Below are 14,990 nucleotides of genomic sequence, written 5' to 3'. Positions count from 1 at the left end.
TATGAATTATGATATACCTTATGAGCCTTGTTTTGGGAAAACTGGGTTTTATGCATGTGCAAAATATGCTACCAAAGATTAGCTTGTGCAGTTTGCACAGGCTAATCAGGGATAACCGATAAAACCTAATTTTTGTTTGCTTAATCTAGATTTTTGTTTGCTTCCTTTAAACGAAAGATTCCATAATGTCTTTCAAACGAATGTCTTCCGTGATAAGCCTTTGCAACCTGCACGGACTAATCTGGAACGATACTTTATGCACATGCATTCAGTCCAGTTGTCTAAGAACCAGGCTCATGCACCATTGTAGAAAATATGTTTGTATGAAGTGTAAATGTAAATAGATATTTACTTTCAAGTGTATCACAATTGAGGTTTGTCATTAGGATTTGAAACATCTGATTTTCATGTAAACCATTTTGATTTTGCATGGAGTTGACCATGCTCTTGTGTGATATAAGCAATCACAGTTCATGAAAAAACACGATTTTTAAATGATTTGAAATGATGAATTTAATCTGCAATTGGTTTCTACCCTGCTTTTGCACTAAATTTTCACTTGTCTACCAAAATGCTATGAATCCTACATTTACATTTTTCTGTTTTTTACTTTAAAGCTATTGATGTTATAATAATTTATTAATGACTTCAAAACCAATGCCTTACTTGAACATGTTTAGAATACACAGTTCCATCTAAATCTGATAAAAATAACTGGTTTCATTGTAACAAAATGGTCAATGTTCTAACAATGTTATGCCTACAGAAGATTGACAAGAAGTTTGTATGCTGACAACATGCTAAACAACTATTTTAAAAAGACAATCAAGTTTGACTATAATTTCTGAACTAATATATTTTTATGTCCCCCACTATAGTAGTGGGGGACATATTGTTTTTGCCCTGTCTGTTGGTCTGTTGGTCTGTTTGCGCCAACTTTAACATTTTGCAATAACTTTTGCTATATTGAAGATAGCAACTTCATATTTGGCATGCATGTGTATCTCATGAAGCTGCACATTTTGAGTGGTGAAAGGTCAAGGTCAAGGTCATCCTTCAAGGTCAGAGGTCAAATATATGTGGCCAAAATCACTCATTTTATGAATACTTTTGCAATATTGAAGATAGCAACTTGATATTTGGCATGCATGTGTATCTCATGGAGCTGCACATTTTGAGTGGTGAAAGGTCAAGGTCAAGGTCATCCTTAAAGGTCAGAGGTCAAATATATGTGGCCCAAATCGCTTATTTTATAAATACTTTTGCAATATTGAAGATAGCAACTTGATATTTGGCATGCATGTGCATCTCATGGAGCTGCACATTTTGAGTGGTAAAAGGTCAAGGTCAAGGTCATCCTTCAAGGTCAGAGGTCAAATGTATGTGGCCCAAATCGCTTATTTTATGAATACTTTTGCAATATTGAAGATAGCAACTTGATATTTGGCATGCATGTGTATCTCATAGAGCTGCACATTTTGAGTGGTGAAAGGTCAAGGTCATCCTTCACAAGGTCAAGGTCATCCTTCAAGGTCAAACATCATATAGGGGGACATTGTGTTTCACAAACACATCTTGTTAACTTATGGAGATATTTGACTCGTCTTATTTAACCTGTACATTTATTTTTAGTCCACCTTTTCAAAACATGCACAGGGCAAGTTTTATTAGAGAGGCCGCCATTAGTTTGTTGTCAGTTGAATTGTACATTATAACCATACATTATTCTGCTTTGAGTATATTTGATGTCCCTGTTACAGATGTTGGACACATTACTGACGACACTCATTCGGGAAATGAAGAACGAGAATGCTCCCGGGCGTAAAGTGGAGGCTAAAAATGTGGCCCGCAGGTTTATACGCTCCGTTGCCAGGATATTTGTTGTCCTCAATGTGGAAATGACTCCTAACTCTGGGAAGAAAAAAAGGTTAGATTTGATAGATTTACAATTTTCATATTGTGCATGTCAAAAATTGACTTGTTCAGTGTGTGTTTTTTTGTCAGCTCTTTTTTCCAATCAAGAAAGTATATATTGTTCACAAATTATTGCCTCAAATTCCTTCTTTTTCAAAGTAAACTTAACAATAAATCCAAATATTCAGTTCATCTCCCTCTGAAGCTCTTATGAGTTGAACCTTATGAGTAAATATAATGTTAAAAATATTCCCAATTTTATTGTTTGTGTAAGCAAAGAAAAACACATGTCCATATTTTGTCTCAAGGTGGCTTTAATTTGTATAATTTTCTAAATAATGGCACATTATGGAACATTCTCAAATGTTAACAATGTGTTTGCCCCAAGAATATGTAGAACTTTTAGGCACATTATCGTTAATCGTAAGACCCGTTTAACATTTCTGCAAATCAATTGTATCATGCTTGACCTACAATGCATGACTGGAACATCTGCCATCTGTTATTATGTTGTTATCTGCTGCCTGTATGTGGTGTATATGGCACCCAATCCCTTGTGTTGCAGCCCAGGTGTTTCTACGTGCCAGCCCCTGGTGAAGTGCAAGCGTGTGTTCCAGGCCCTCATTAACATCGCCATAGAGGAGCTGTGCGAGGTGGCCAACTCCCTGATAGCCCCTGTCAGACTGGGGGCTGCCAGACCCACCGCGCCCTTCTCTCTCGTCTCAGCCAACCTGGAGGCTATACAGGTCTCTAGCACATAGTATACTGTTTCCTTGTCACTAAATATGAGACTTTGAAATGTGGTTTGAAGCATGTTAGCAAAGTGTTGTCCCAGATTAGTTGTCCCAGGCTGTATAGTTGCTAAGAAGAGACTTCCTTTAAACAAGAAATACCAAAAAAGCAGACTGTGTCATCCTGATAAGCCTCTGCACATTCCTTAAGTCCAGTCCAGTTTTTCTAGAGCACGGCTGACTGTGTCCTTTCACTAGATAGGATTTGATAACCTCTTCAGCGATTTCTTACACACACATTTTGTACTGGTTTGTATGTCTCAATAAACCACTGGTTTACAACATTAAGGAGGTGTAGTTAATAGGGTAAAATTCAAAGGCTATTACTTGAAAGATCTTCAATATATGAAAAATCTTAAACAGATAGTTGCTAAACTTGCAGTCAGTTGTTAAAATGTTGTGATTTCCAAGCTTGTTGTACCTCACCAAGCCCACGTACCATGCTGTGTTTCCATTGCAGGGATGTGAAGAGATCTTCAGTGTTGAGCCGCTGGCTCCCAAGTCTGGCGTTGGGGAGGAGACCGGGCCCAAGTCTGTGTCGTACATGACCCACAGTGTGCCCCAGCGAGGGATACGGGACAGGGAGGGGCAGGAGGAAAGGGAGGAGGATGAGATACTGCCAGCAGACATGGACCTAGAGGTCAGTGAACGTTTGAACCTAGAGATCAGTGAACATTTGGACCTAGAGGTCAGTGAACGTTTGGACCTAGAGGTCAGTGAACGTTTGGAAGGAAAACTAACGCAACATACAGGGAAATCATTTATTTTCGTAAGCATGAAGTTTTGTTGTTTAAAAAAAACTATGATATCTTCAACACCTAAATTTGATGATTATGATTTTGAAAAAAATAAATAAAAATGTGCATGGTTTATTTTCCAATTTGGTAAGTTACAGTTGTTTGCATTAAATCGCGATTGGTAAAGCAGGTGACTTGGGAGTCACTAGCAGTATGTGGGCCCTGTTTATCATATGCAAATCAACTAGTCCATTTTTATGAGGTTATAGTAACTGGCTATTCTTATTGCATGCAGATTAACTAGTTCAGTGTTATGTACATGTGTATTGGGGATGAGTGGTTCTGAATGACTGTTAAGGTATTTTTGAAGCGACGAAGCCAACTTCCAATTTGTCTTATTCTATTACAATCATTGCCAAACTTAGGACTATCTTACCTTTATTGGCTAATATCATATGATATAATGACTGCAAGCGAATTATCATTTTTTAACTGCAACATCCCTGAAAATCACAATTGGTAATAAAAGTGTTAACAGTCAGCACTATCTATACAGCTCTACTTCATTAATGTTTTACAGCAAATGTCTTGTGTCAGTTAAGAACACAGATTTATGTACTCTACATGGTGTAATACTTATAATTGGATTTATCTTGATTGTGAAAAAGACGCAAAATGTAAGCTTGGATTACATTGGATATGAATGTCCCTGGCTTTTCATTCTTAATTTTGATTAAACATTGGTCATAAATATTTGTCAATCAATCAAATATTCTTCGCAAATAATACTGGCTGCACAGTATTTGTTTGTTATACAAAATGTAGGCTGAAACATGTTTGCTTGGGTTGTACATAATTTTGAAGGACAACAGTTATTTAACCTATTTTTCCAATCTCGTACAAGTCGCGTTCTGGGAAAAATGGGTTTAATGCATGTTGCTCGAGTGTTGTCCCAGATTAGCCTGTGCAATATCCTTAGCCCTATCAAGTACAACACTTTCTGCTTGTCTGCTTTTATGGAATACTTTATGCAATGAAAGTCTCTTCTCAACGAAAATCTAGTTGATGCGGAAAGCGTCGTTCCTGATAAGAATGTGTGGACTGCACAGGCTAATCCTGGATGACACATGCATTAAACCCTGTTATCCCAGTTTGAACATCATATTTACTCATACTTGTACTGTGCACAGAATGAGCCAGTGGGAGGTTACCTGCTGGTGAACAATGAAGACCACCAGTCGGACACGGAGGACAGACAGTCGGAGCACTCGGACCATGATCACCCCCCGCCCGGGGAGCAGGACGACGTGGCGGAGTCTGACATGGACCTCGACCTGCTGGCAGAGTCAGAGAGTGACAGTGAGAGCATGCAGAGTAACCAAGACAACATCAGCGTGCAGCGCAGTGCAGTCACCATGGCAACTGCAGGTTCAGATGCAGGTGAGCTGCTACCTAGTGTCTCAAGTGGTGCTCTCATAGGGTTGTAATTGAACTTGTAAAAACAAGAGTTGTTTGGAGGGGGGGGGGGGGGGGGGTTAAGTTTGGGCCAAAAATCAGCCTCATTTTCAATCTCATAAAGTATATATTTTTCCTGAATGAATGCTTAAAATTCCCCTTTGAAGGTTTCAATAAAAAAAAATATTGAAACATTTTATCCATTACCCTATTTAGCTGTAAATATTGAACCTTAGTTAATATAATGATGAAAACACTTTTATTCTTAATTTTAAAGTATTTGTTACCAAAAGAAAGGAACTTTAATTACCCAAATTTTGTCTAAACAACCTCATTTTTCCCATTTCAAAAGGTTCAAACCCTTTCCTTAAATTGTATAAAAAATCATTGGTTTGTAAAGTGTAAGTCAATGCGATTTTTCAGGTCTAGGCAGCCTGGCCCACTTCTCGGACTCTGGTGACTCGTCCAATCAGGAGGAGGAGTACGAGAGTGAGGGCGGGGACAGTGAGGAGCTGGAGGAACTGGCCACACTTGACGAGCAGCTTGAGAGGAGGGCCAACTCAGGTACACAGGCCTCGCGCAGGGATACACGGGCTAAATGCACGTGCATAGAGTTGTCCCAAATAAGGGAGAATACTGTCCACCTTGATTTTCTGTTAGAAGAAAATTCCTTTAACCCAAAAATTCCATAAAAGCGGAAGTGTTGTCCCTGATTTGCTTGTGCAGAATGCACAACACTTTACGCACATGCATTTAGCTAAATATTTCCAAAACGAGGCTCAAACAGTAGCACCATAGCCTGGGCCTGTACAGCAGACATTGTTGGATGTCAAAAGCATAGGTTTTTGGTATATTTTAGACTGCTAATGACTATTGTGAAATATGGCATTATTTTCTCTATTTCCTTACCTGGAACGGTCATCCGAGTTTACACATAAAACTAGGACAATTTAATTAAAATCAAAACAATATGTTTCTTCTAATTTGTACCTGATTTTGTCTAATGCCTGTGTTGTGAACAGGTAAAGCATGCGCTTTTGAACAGAAAAGTTCGGATTCCCTAGGGAGTCAAACCATTGTTATGATGTTGTTATTTTAGCTACAATACTTATTGTAGACTATTCAAAATAGTCTACTTAAATAATACATTAAATGACATTATTTTTTTTAAATAGTTTCATGAATTTCCCAAATTTTATATTATAAAAACTGTGTTTAAAATTCAAATGTTTTGGGGCGTAAATCATTTCTGATACATGTAGGTACCATGTCATCAAATTGTCTGTTATGATATGAGTTGATTATGAACTATATATGTCATCTTTGTTATGCTGAATGTCAATATGTAGGTGAGCCATATGAACTGATAAATCTGTAATATTTAGGGCCCGATTGGTTTCGTTTTCTACTGATGTACACATTATTCATACTTGTAAGTGGTGTATGTACAGGGAGCCAGGGCCAACGCATGTTGCAGGCACCACAGGTGATGCAGTGGGCCATACGCCAGCGGGAACCACCAGTGGCACGCAACCCGCCAGCTATACCTGTCACCAGCACCACTGCATCTGCAGGTAAGCAATTAATAACATCGTAACTAGAGTCCTGACTGATATACACAAGTTGCGCAACTTCCAGATACCCCCAGGACCAGCACCACTGCTTTAGTTATTGTTTTAAAAAATGTCTGCAAAAAGTAAAAGTTAGAATTTATAGTTTTAAATGTGCTTTTAAAATAGTTCTTTTTTTGATAAACTTGATATTTTCACTTACTATGATTATGTTGTTTTTTTTGGAACTATTTGTGGTATGGTCTTGCACATTTGTGATTAGTTTTTAACCAGATTATTTAGTTTAGTTTGTTTATTTAGACACATTCATACCAGGATTTATTTTTATGCCCCCGATAGAGTGGCATATAGCAGTTGAACTGTCAGTCCGTACGTCTGTCTGTCCATCAGTCTGAAAACTTAAACATTGGCAATAACTTTTGCAATATTGAAGATAGCAACTTAATATTTGGCATGCATGTGTATCTCGTGGAGCTGCACATTTTGAGTTGTGAAAGGTCAAGGTCATTCTTGAAGGTCAATGGTTAAAAAAACAAATTCAAGATTAGTAACAAGCTTTAAAGGGAGATAATTTCTATTTATCATTTGGCAGTTACAGATCATTTTCACAAGGGAAGTACCGTTATTACTCTATGTTTTCAGACACTTAAAAATAATAAAAAAATTTAGTGTCCGAATATTTAGATACGAAAAATATAAAACAATTACAGGTGTCCGAAAATTTAGAGACAAAAATTAAGGCGTCCAAATATTATCATTATATTGAAATAAATGCCATAAATCAGTGTACCATAATTTTCTTGTAATTAATTCTTCTTTTTCTGCTTGATATAAATAAATAGAACATCGCAGCTTTGTTAACTGTTGCCTGTAATGATATATAACAAAAATAAAAAACAGAAAACACTGCTTTCTTAATAGGACGACACTGTTTCAAATGCTGTTGGGTGAATCCATTACTTTCTACTGTATACATGGTTATTCACCCAATCACCCAATTACGCGAATGTAATGGTCCATTGCCCTCAGGCACGCATCTGTCAGGTTTTATTACCTTAATCCGGTTGTAAAAATCCATGATAGAAGTGTCACAAGATGAGCGAAAACAGGGCCGAAATCTGTGGAATAGCGCAGTAAAATATACTGTCCGAAAATTAAGAGACATTAATTATGGAGGAAAACCGGTACGTCCGAAAACTAATAGTCACAAAAAATAATTATTTTGACTAAAAAAGAGGGTGTCTGAAAACTTACGAGTGTCCGAAAGCTTAGAGTAATTACGGTAATATTTTTTAAAGGGATATCGTAAAATAAAATATAAAAATAAAAGTGGCGCAGTAGGGGGTCATTGTGTTTCTGACAAACACATCTCTTGTTCGAATATAAAAAATAGTCATGTTTATTATGATTTGGTTGTGAGACTGTCGTGTTTTTGTGGTAGTTAGCCATTTGTTTAAGAAATGCATGTGTGTAAATTTGTCTTCTAATCATGGACGAAACTGTCCACTTTTATGGCATGTTTTGTTTATAGCAAGTCTATTCTTAACAAAAATCAAGTTTAGGCAGAAAGTGTCGTCCCTGTGCAGACTGAACAGGCTTATCTTGGACAACACTTAACGCAAATGCATTAAACCTCTTTCTAGAGCAAAGCTGAAATATGAATGCATAAAAAATTAACATTGCTTAGTTTCAGATCAATGCATATTTATAATTTTGATAACAAGCCAACTGTCCTTGTGTGTGCTACCCAGGGGTGGGAGGCAGTAACCTGATCTACATTGACCCGTCCAACCTGCGCCGTACTACTGCAGTCACAACCGCTGTAACCACGGTAACCCCTGAGGCTCCCGTCACCATGGCTACCACCTGCAGTCAGCTAGCCCGCGCGTTTGGCATCGTGGTGCGCCAGATAGCAGACCTGCTGACCATGCTGCAGGACTACCACGCCCTAGCGCCCACACTGCCCCGGATACTAGACATCTCTGACCAAGAGGCTCTGGACCTGCAGGTACATAGTGAAAGCAACATGCATTAGTGAAAATGTAGTTGCATATGTATGCCATGAATTGCATGACTAGTACTCTATATATGTTTCCCATTAAAGACAGTAAAAACAACAAAAAATATGTGGGTTTTTCTTTTGCTTCATTTTCTCTTGTCTTCAATTAAATGTCAATATGTATATTATATCTTTTATATAAGTTATTATCAAAATAAGCTGATAAAATAGACAATTAAACTCCGGGATGGAAACTAACTTTTTACACGGACAACCATCTTTAGTATTTTGGTTGCCCAGCTAAAAGGTAAAGAGCCCAGACTCATGTACATGTCGTGTCAGTGTATCTTGTACTTTCTTTGAATAAAATAATAGGTAGTTAAACAACAACATTGCTGACATGACACACGTTCAATGAATTGTGAGTCTGATTGAATCATTTCCTAGGCCTAAATAAATGAATACTATTAAACTGATAATAGATCCATGGTTGCCAATTTTTAGAAAAAGTTTAATTGCAATAAATGTGTTCAAGCTTTAAAAAAGCTAGTTTCCTAGCCGGACTGCCAACATTTGAGAGCTAGTTTCCCGGCCTGACTGCCAACATTTGAAAGCTAGTTTCCTGGCCGGACTGCCAACATTTGAAAGCTAGTTTCCCGGCCGGACTGCCAACATTTGAAATTGAGTTGCCCGGGCCAAAATCTACTTGCCCCGGCCTTACGGGCAACCGCTAATTTCCATCCCTGAAACTGGAATTCAAATAGAAAATCATAAATATAAGAAAGGAAAGATTAAAATAAAATAGAAATGAACAATCACAAATATATAATGGCGAGTGTTTGTTGGAAATGTTTTTTGGATCCAAACATGTTATATTTGCAATGTAATTCTAATCAACTGGAAATTCATGAAGTTAGTCATTATTGTAAAATATTCCCAATGATTTTGTGTAGATGAATCTTGAGCTAGAATTTTACTGTGTGTTTAAACAAATGAAATCGTAATGTAAGACATACTTGAAATTAGTGCTTAAGGCATTTCAACTCTGTTCTGCATGGATCAGTCACCAACAAGCATTTAAGGTTTATAACACATTTGGATGGTAGTGTTTTGGTATGTTTTAATGTCATAAATACTGACCTGTTATCTTATGCTTATACTTTCCAAGGGGAAATAACTCATCCGGAATTTTAACTGGGAATCCGCCACCTCAATACCTTAATACAGGCCAGGTTAAACATAGTGCAATTCAACCTAGCCGAAAATCGGTAACCAACCCTCAATATTCTTTCCGGATCAACCAGGTGTATACGTGTCTTTTACGGCTCTGAATTAAAATATTGTTTTTCGATTTATTTCACTTGGTTGATTGGGGTTTTGAATAGATAAATTGTGTTATTTATCTTTTTATTTCTCATTTGAATTAATTTGTGTGGATTTAATGGATTTTGTTTCATTTGTAAAAGGTAAGCCATGCTTGTTTTTATCGAACAATGGTTTATTTCTACCATCCTGGGTGTTTTCAGGCGCGAACGACCACGTGCAAAACATGCTCTTCTAATACATTGCTAGAACGTGCAAAGCATATTTTTCTAATGTGTTACGAGAACTTGCAAAGCGTGTTCTTCTATTGACAGATTGTTATGCCCCCCTTTGAAGAAGAGGGGGTATATTGCTTTGCTCATGTCGGTCGGTCTGTCGGTCTGTCGGTCGGTCTGTCCGTCCACCAGGTGGTTGTCAGACGATAACTCAAGAACGCTTGGGCCTAGGATCATGAAACTTCATAGGTACATTGATCATGACTCCCAGATGACCCCTATTGATTTTGAGGTCACTAGGTCAAAGGTCAAGGTCACGGTGACCAGAAATAGTAAAATGGTTTTTGAATGATTACTCAAGAACGCATACGCCTAGGATCATGAAACTTCATGGGTAGATTGATCATGACTTGCAGATTAACCCTATTGATTTTGAGGTCACAGGGTCAAAGGTCAAGGTCACGGTGACCCGAAATAGTAAAATGATTTTCGGATGATAATTCAAGAACCCTTTTGCCTAGGATCATGACACTTCATAGGTACATTGATCGTGACCCGCAGATGACCCCTATTGATTTTCAGGTCACTAGGTCAAAGGTCAAGGTCACAGTGACAAAAATCCTATTCACACAATGGCTGCCACTACAACGGACAGCCCGTATGGGGGGCATGCATGTTTTACAAACAGCCCTTGTTTATCATTTGTCATTGTGTGCAATTATGATTTTAACGTTCCGTATGACAATCTAATTGATCGTCATTTTATTTTTCATCTGTTTTGAATTAAACTTTTGTTTCATTTATGATCTACTGCAGTATTATTATAATTTTCATTATGGTCAAATAATGATTTTATGTGCCGTATGATAATCTGGTCTGTGACCAGTTTATGGTTGAATATGCTTTGCTCTTTTCATATATTCTACTACATGATGATCGCAGAAACAAGAGTGAATAAATACCCGGTGACTTCGCAGATCATGGATGATAGTTGCAGTATCAGTCACCGGGTATCGGGCACGATCGTGACCGTACTATGCTAAGTCTCTTAGACAGTCGGTCAACATCAGACCATATGGCGACACCGGTCAGCCGGTCTTTGCCCTATGGCATTGGTCAAGGACATCGACCAATGCCGAACCATTTGGCATCCGCCATACGGTCATTATCCGGTTACAACACTGGTCATGATATGACCGGTACGTCACCGGGGACGTTGATCACGGACCTTTGATCGACGTCTGACCGGCCGGTCCGGTCACCGGTCATGTCACCGGTCCGGTCATTGATCACCGGTCCGGTCCAGTCACCGGTCATGTCACCGGTCCGGTCACCGGTCCGGTCCGGTCATTGATCACCGGTCCGGTCCAGTCACCGGTCTGGTCCCGTCATTGATCACCGGTCCGGTCCGGTCACTGGTCGGGTCCGGTCACTGGTCCGGTCACCGGTCCGGTCCGGTCACCGGTCCGGTCACCGGTCCGGTCCGGTCATTGATCACCGGTCAACAGTCATCAGTTAGGCCTGCCACCGATAACACCAGTCACTGGTCAAGAAGAAGAACTCGGTCTTCATCATTGAATTATTCTCTTATTCGTCGTCGAATACATATTCTTCATCAAGGAGTAGACATCGGACACGCTTTTCTTCGTCGAGCAGTTCTCATCTTCGCGGCTCTCGTAAGCGATCACGTCGTCACTCGCGGAGACGGTATTCTAGAAGATCTCGGTCTCATCGCAGCTGATCCACATCTCGACAGCGCAGCCGATCCAGATCTCGACATGGCAGGAAACGAGGACGTAGTCAACCTTCACGTAGACATCATCGGACTTCATTGAGCACAACAGGATAGTTATCAAACATACCTATTGGTGTTGATACGCTCATAAGCGATCACGTCAATGCTCATGGAGACAATATTGTAGAAGACAATATTTCCAGCGTAGCCGAACAATATTTCGGCATCGCAGTTGTATGGATGTCGCCACTTCTCACGTAGGCGTTAATGAACCTACTGGTCATATCGACGTTCTCCATTTTATTCCTTTAGGAATATCATGTCTCCATTCCACGTGTGATGGTTTTTCTTATGGCATCCACACATGTTGCAGTCACCGAGCCGTAGTTGTATACGATCACTAGTTCGTTTAACTTTCAGGCTTCGGGATAAGCTGTTCTTTTCTCCACTATGACTACAAGGACACTTATGCCTATTAATACTGATAATCTACCGTTGTTTTCCGGTTAACAGTATCAGATGACTTCGTGGACGGTCATTTATCTGCACCAGATATTTCCATTCAGACGCAGTTATATTATACCGGTCCCGATCACCAGACATTGGTCACCATTCATGGGTCATATCACCGATCACTGATCACCTGTCAGAATAAGTGATGTCTCACCGCCATCGAATTGGATTTTTGGCACGATCTTCTTTTCCGAGCAGTGCTTGACATTGATATCAGACCATATGGATTCCACCATTTTTCGGTCTTTAACTGATAACGTCACCGGTCATATTATTACTGGTCCGTTCACCTGGCTACAGTTACCGGTCATTGACCGGTCCGGTTCGGTCACCCGTTACCAATTACCGGTATTCCACTGTGTTTTCATCGGTCAATTTTTAGTATCACGGGTATCGTCTACATTACCTAGTTGTATACTCCTGGCTATGATTGTATTGAATACTATATTTTATGGATTCAACAATCTACATGACTATTTGTGTTTTTCAATACTGATGTTCTACTGGCGACGGTTACCAAATCATGCTATATCTGTTATTTGTACTTCTATCTCAACCGGCTACATGCAGACTACTGGTCTTGCAGATAGATCGGCTGAAGTGGGCTCGGAGACTAGCATTGAAGTAGAACATTACTATTTGACCTCTATTAATTTATGTTCGAGACCCGAAGGATGAATTGTTTTAACCGCCTTTACCTGTCGGCTACAGACTTTGCAGTCAGTGTCACGGAACAGTTGGGACACATTAATGACGCTAGCAAGATTAGCAAGACGACATTTTGTATCGACTTCTGCTTTTCTATTGCTCCTACGACAGTGCATATTTTCAAGCTACTGGAATCAACGAGAGTTCTGATACATAGGATTGCCTATCAGATTGACCGCATAGCGGCTACAGTCTTGTAGATGGCTTGGGAGCTTTTGAACTCAGATCTTAGATCCTAGGATCTGGAGGGACCTCATCTTAAAGTTATTCTTCTATTACACTTCTGGCCATAACAGGCCGTCTTCCTATAACTGGTCGTATTCCTTTCGGAATTCGTCCCGGTTAGGAGTCTTGAAGTAAATGGATTAATCAAGTCAGAATCTAAGACTTCTATGCATTCTACCGGCAAGCGTGGACCCCCTTAAGGTTACTCCTAGGGTTTTCACCTTTTTCTGCCATCACACCTCCGATTCCGAAAGTACCACTGTCAATCATATTTCCGTACTTCGCAAATCGATGACTTCACGACCTGTATTATCCAGGATTTTAAAGGCGCCTGTTATTGGTTCAAGAAGAGGCTATATTCTGTAGATAGGTCATAAACTTATAAGTGTTAAACACTGTCCTATTCTACCAATTTTCAAGTGTGTTTGGAGTGGGAAAGTTCGGCTTGCCGTGGTTTCTTTGCCCACCCATCCTTGACAAATGGTTCCGGTCAACGGTCGGTATTTACCGGTCCGGTCACCGGTCTTTCTGCTGAGACGTCTTTTCTTACGTCCGTTTCAGCTTTATTTTTAAGTTAATTGTATTAATATCGGGATTATTAAATGACACAGATTTCCATCTTTTTGTCATTATTTACCACTATTCAGTGGTGTCTAGACTAGAAGATTATCTTGGCAAGAATATAGTTTATTCTACCACAACCTTCCTTACATCTTATACAGATGTGAGCAGAGAAGGTTATGGACGATCACATAGAACAACGTATCTTGATTTTCTCAATTATGTGGTATCCAAATGAATATCACCTGCACATCTACATCTTGAAAAGTGAAAATTCTTTTTAGCTGTTTTTCATTTACAACACATTTTCACGATTCCTTTGTGATGGTTTCAACTATCACACATCGGTCGTGGTTTACTTACAGACACGGAGGTGATCATATTATCACTCCTTGTAACTGGAAATCAGGAACTTATTCGTTCTTTGCAAGAACAACAAATTTTCTCTATCGTCTTACTCATACCAGGTCGTCTCAACGCCCTGTTGGATGTTTTGTCCTGTAGTTCTTTCTTTCGAATTATTTATCCGTTGGGTTCAAATTATGTAATTGCGCATGTGCGGCAGTGAAGTTGCATGGTGTACAATTAATGCATAGTATATCGAAGAATGTTGTTCATCATCAAACGCTAGTAATTAGCGGTATGCGATCGTATATCGCAGTATATACCGGTATGCTGAACAACGTCAATAAAGCAGTTCACAGAAATCGATCCAGCAGGGTGTGCGATTGTTATACATTCGTCCATTGACATAAACTGGAATATCTTGCCTTCTTGGTGAGTTTTTGCAATAACTGAGTTTTTGCCATAATTTCATGCAATAGACTTAATGAACCATGGGATCATGGTTCTACGACCTTTTAAGTCTCCTGTACAATTATTTTCAGGAAACTTCTTCACAGGTCAAATATCATATCTCAGAGAGACATATTTTTACTGATCCAAACATGTGCCACTACATGTCTGGCCATTATTTACTTTTAGTTATCTCTACAGAAGAACGTTTTTTCTGTTAGAGTTTCAATCCTTGTTACTTGTGCAAGGATAATTCCATCAGAACTGTATTAAGGTTCTATGGAAATTCATTTTTGACTGGGTATTCAAGAGCATAGTCATTACCTTAATCACTCTGCTAGATACATAGAGGTTTTTCTCATCTTTTTCTTGATGATAAGAAATTTGTTCTTTTCTTCATCAAAGGATAGAGATTATGCTTTCGTATACCTTGTTTTGTGTAAGTCAT

At 39.1% G+C, this 14,990-nt stretch overlaps 1 protein-coding gene across 1 annotated transcript in view; it reads left to right on the top strand.

Moving 5' to 3' along the window:
• The window catches only part of LOC127864547 (E3 ubiquitin-protein ligase UBR5-like), a 128,453-nt gene that overhangs the window by 62,480 nt on the left and 50,983 nt on the right, over positions 1-14,990 (top strand). Inside the window, 7 exon segments of the mRNA XM_052404269.1 lie at positions 1,761-1,927; positions 2,480-2,660; positions 3,166-3,345; positions 4,633-4,882; positions 5,321-5,461; positions 6,349-6,471; positions 8,220-8,476. Coding sequence (XP_052260229.1) covers positions 1,761-1,927; positions 2,480-2,660; positions 3,166-3,345; positions 4,633-4,882; positions 5,321-5,461; positions 6,349-6,471; positions 8,220-8,476 — 1,299 coding nt within the window.

This window comes from Dreissena polymorpha, chromosome 1 (genome assembly GCF_020536995.1).
Source record: "Dreissena polymorpha isolate Duluth1 chromosome 1, UMN_Dpol_1.0, whole genome shotgun sequence".
NCBI classification, from domain to species: Eukaryota; Metazoa; Mollusca; class Bivalvia; order Myida; family Dreissenidae; genus Dreissena; species Dreissena polymorpha.
Note: the sequence above shows the minus strand (reverse complement) of the source record. Positions and strands in the feature narration are given on the sequence as shown.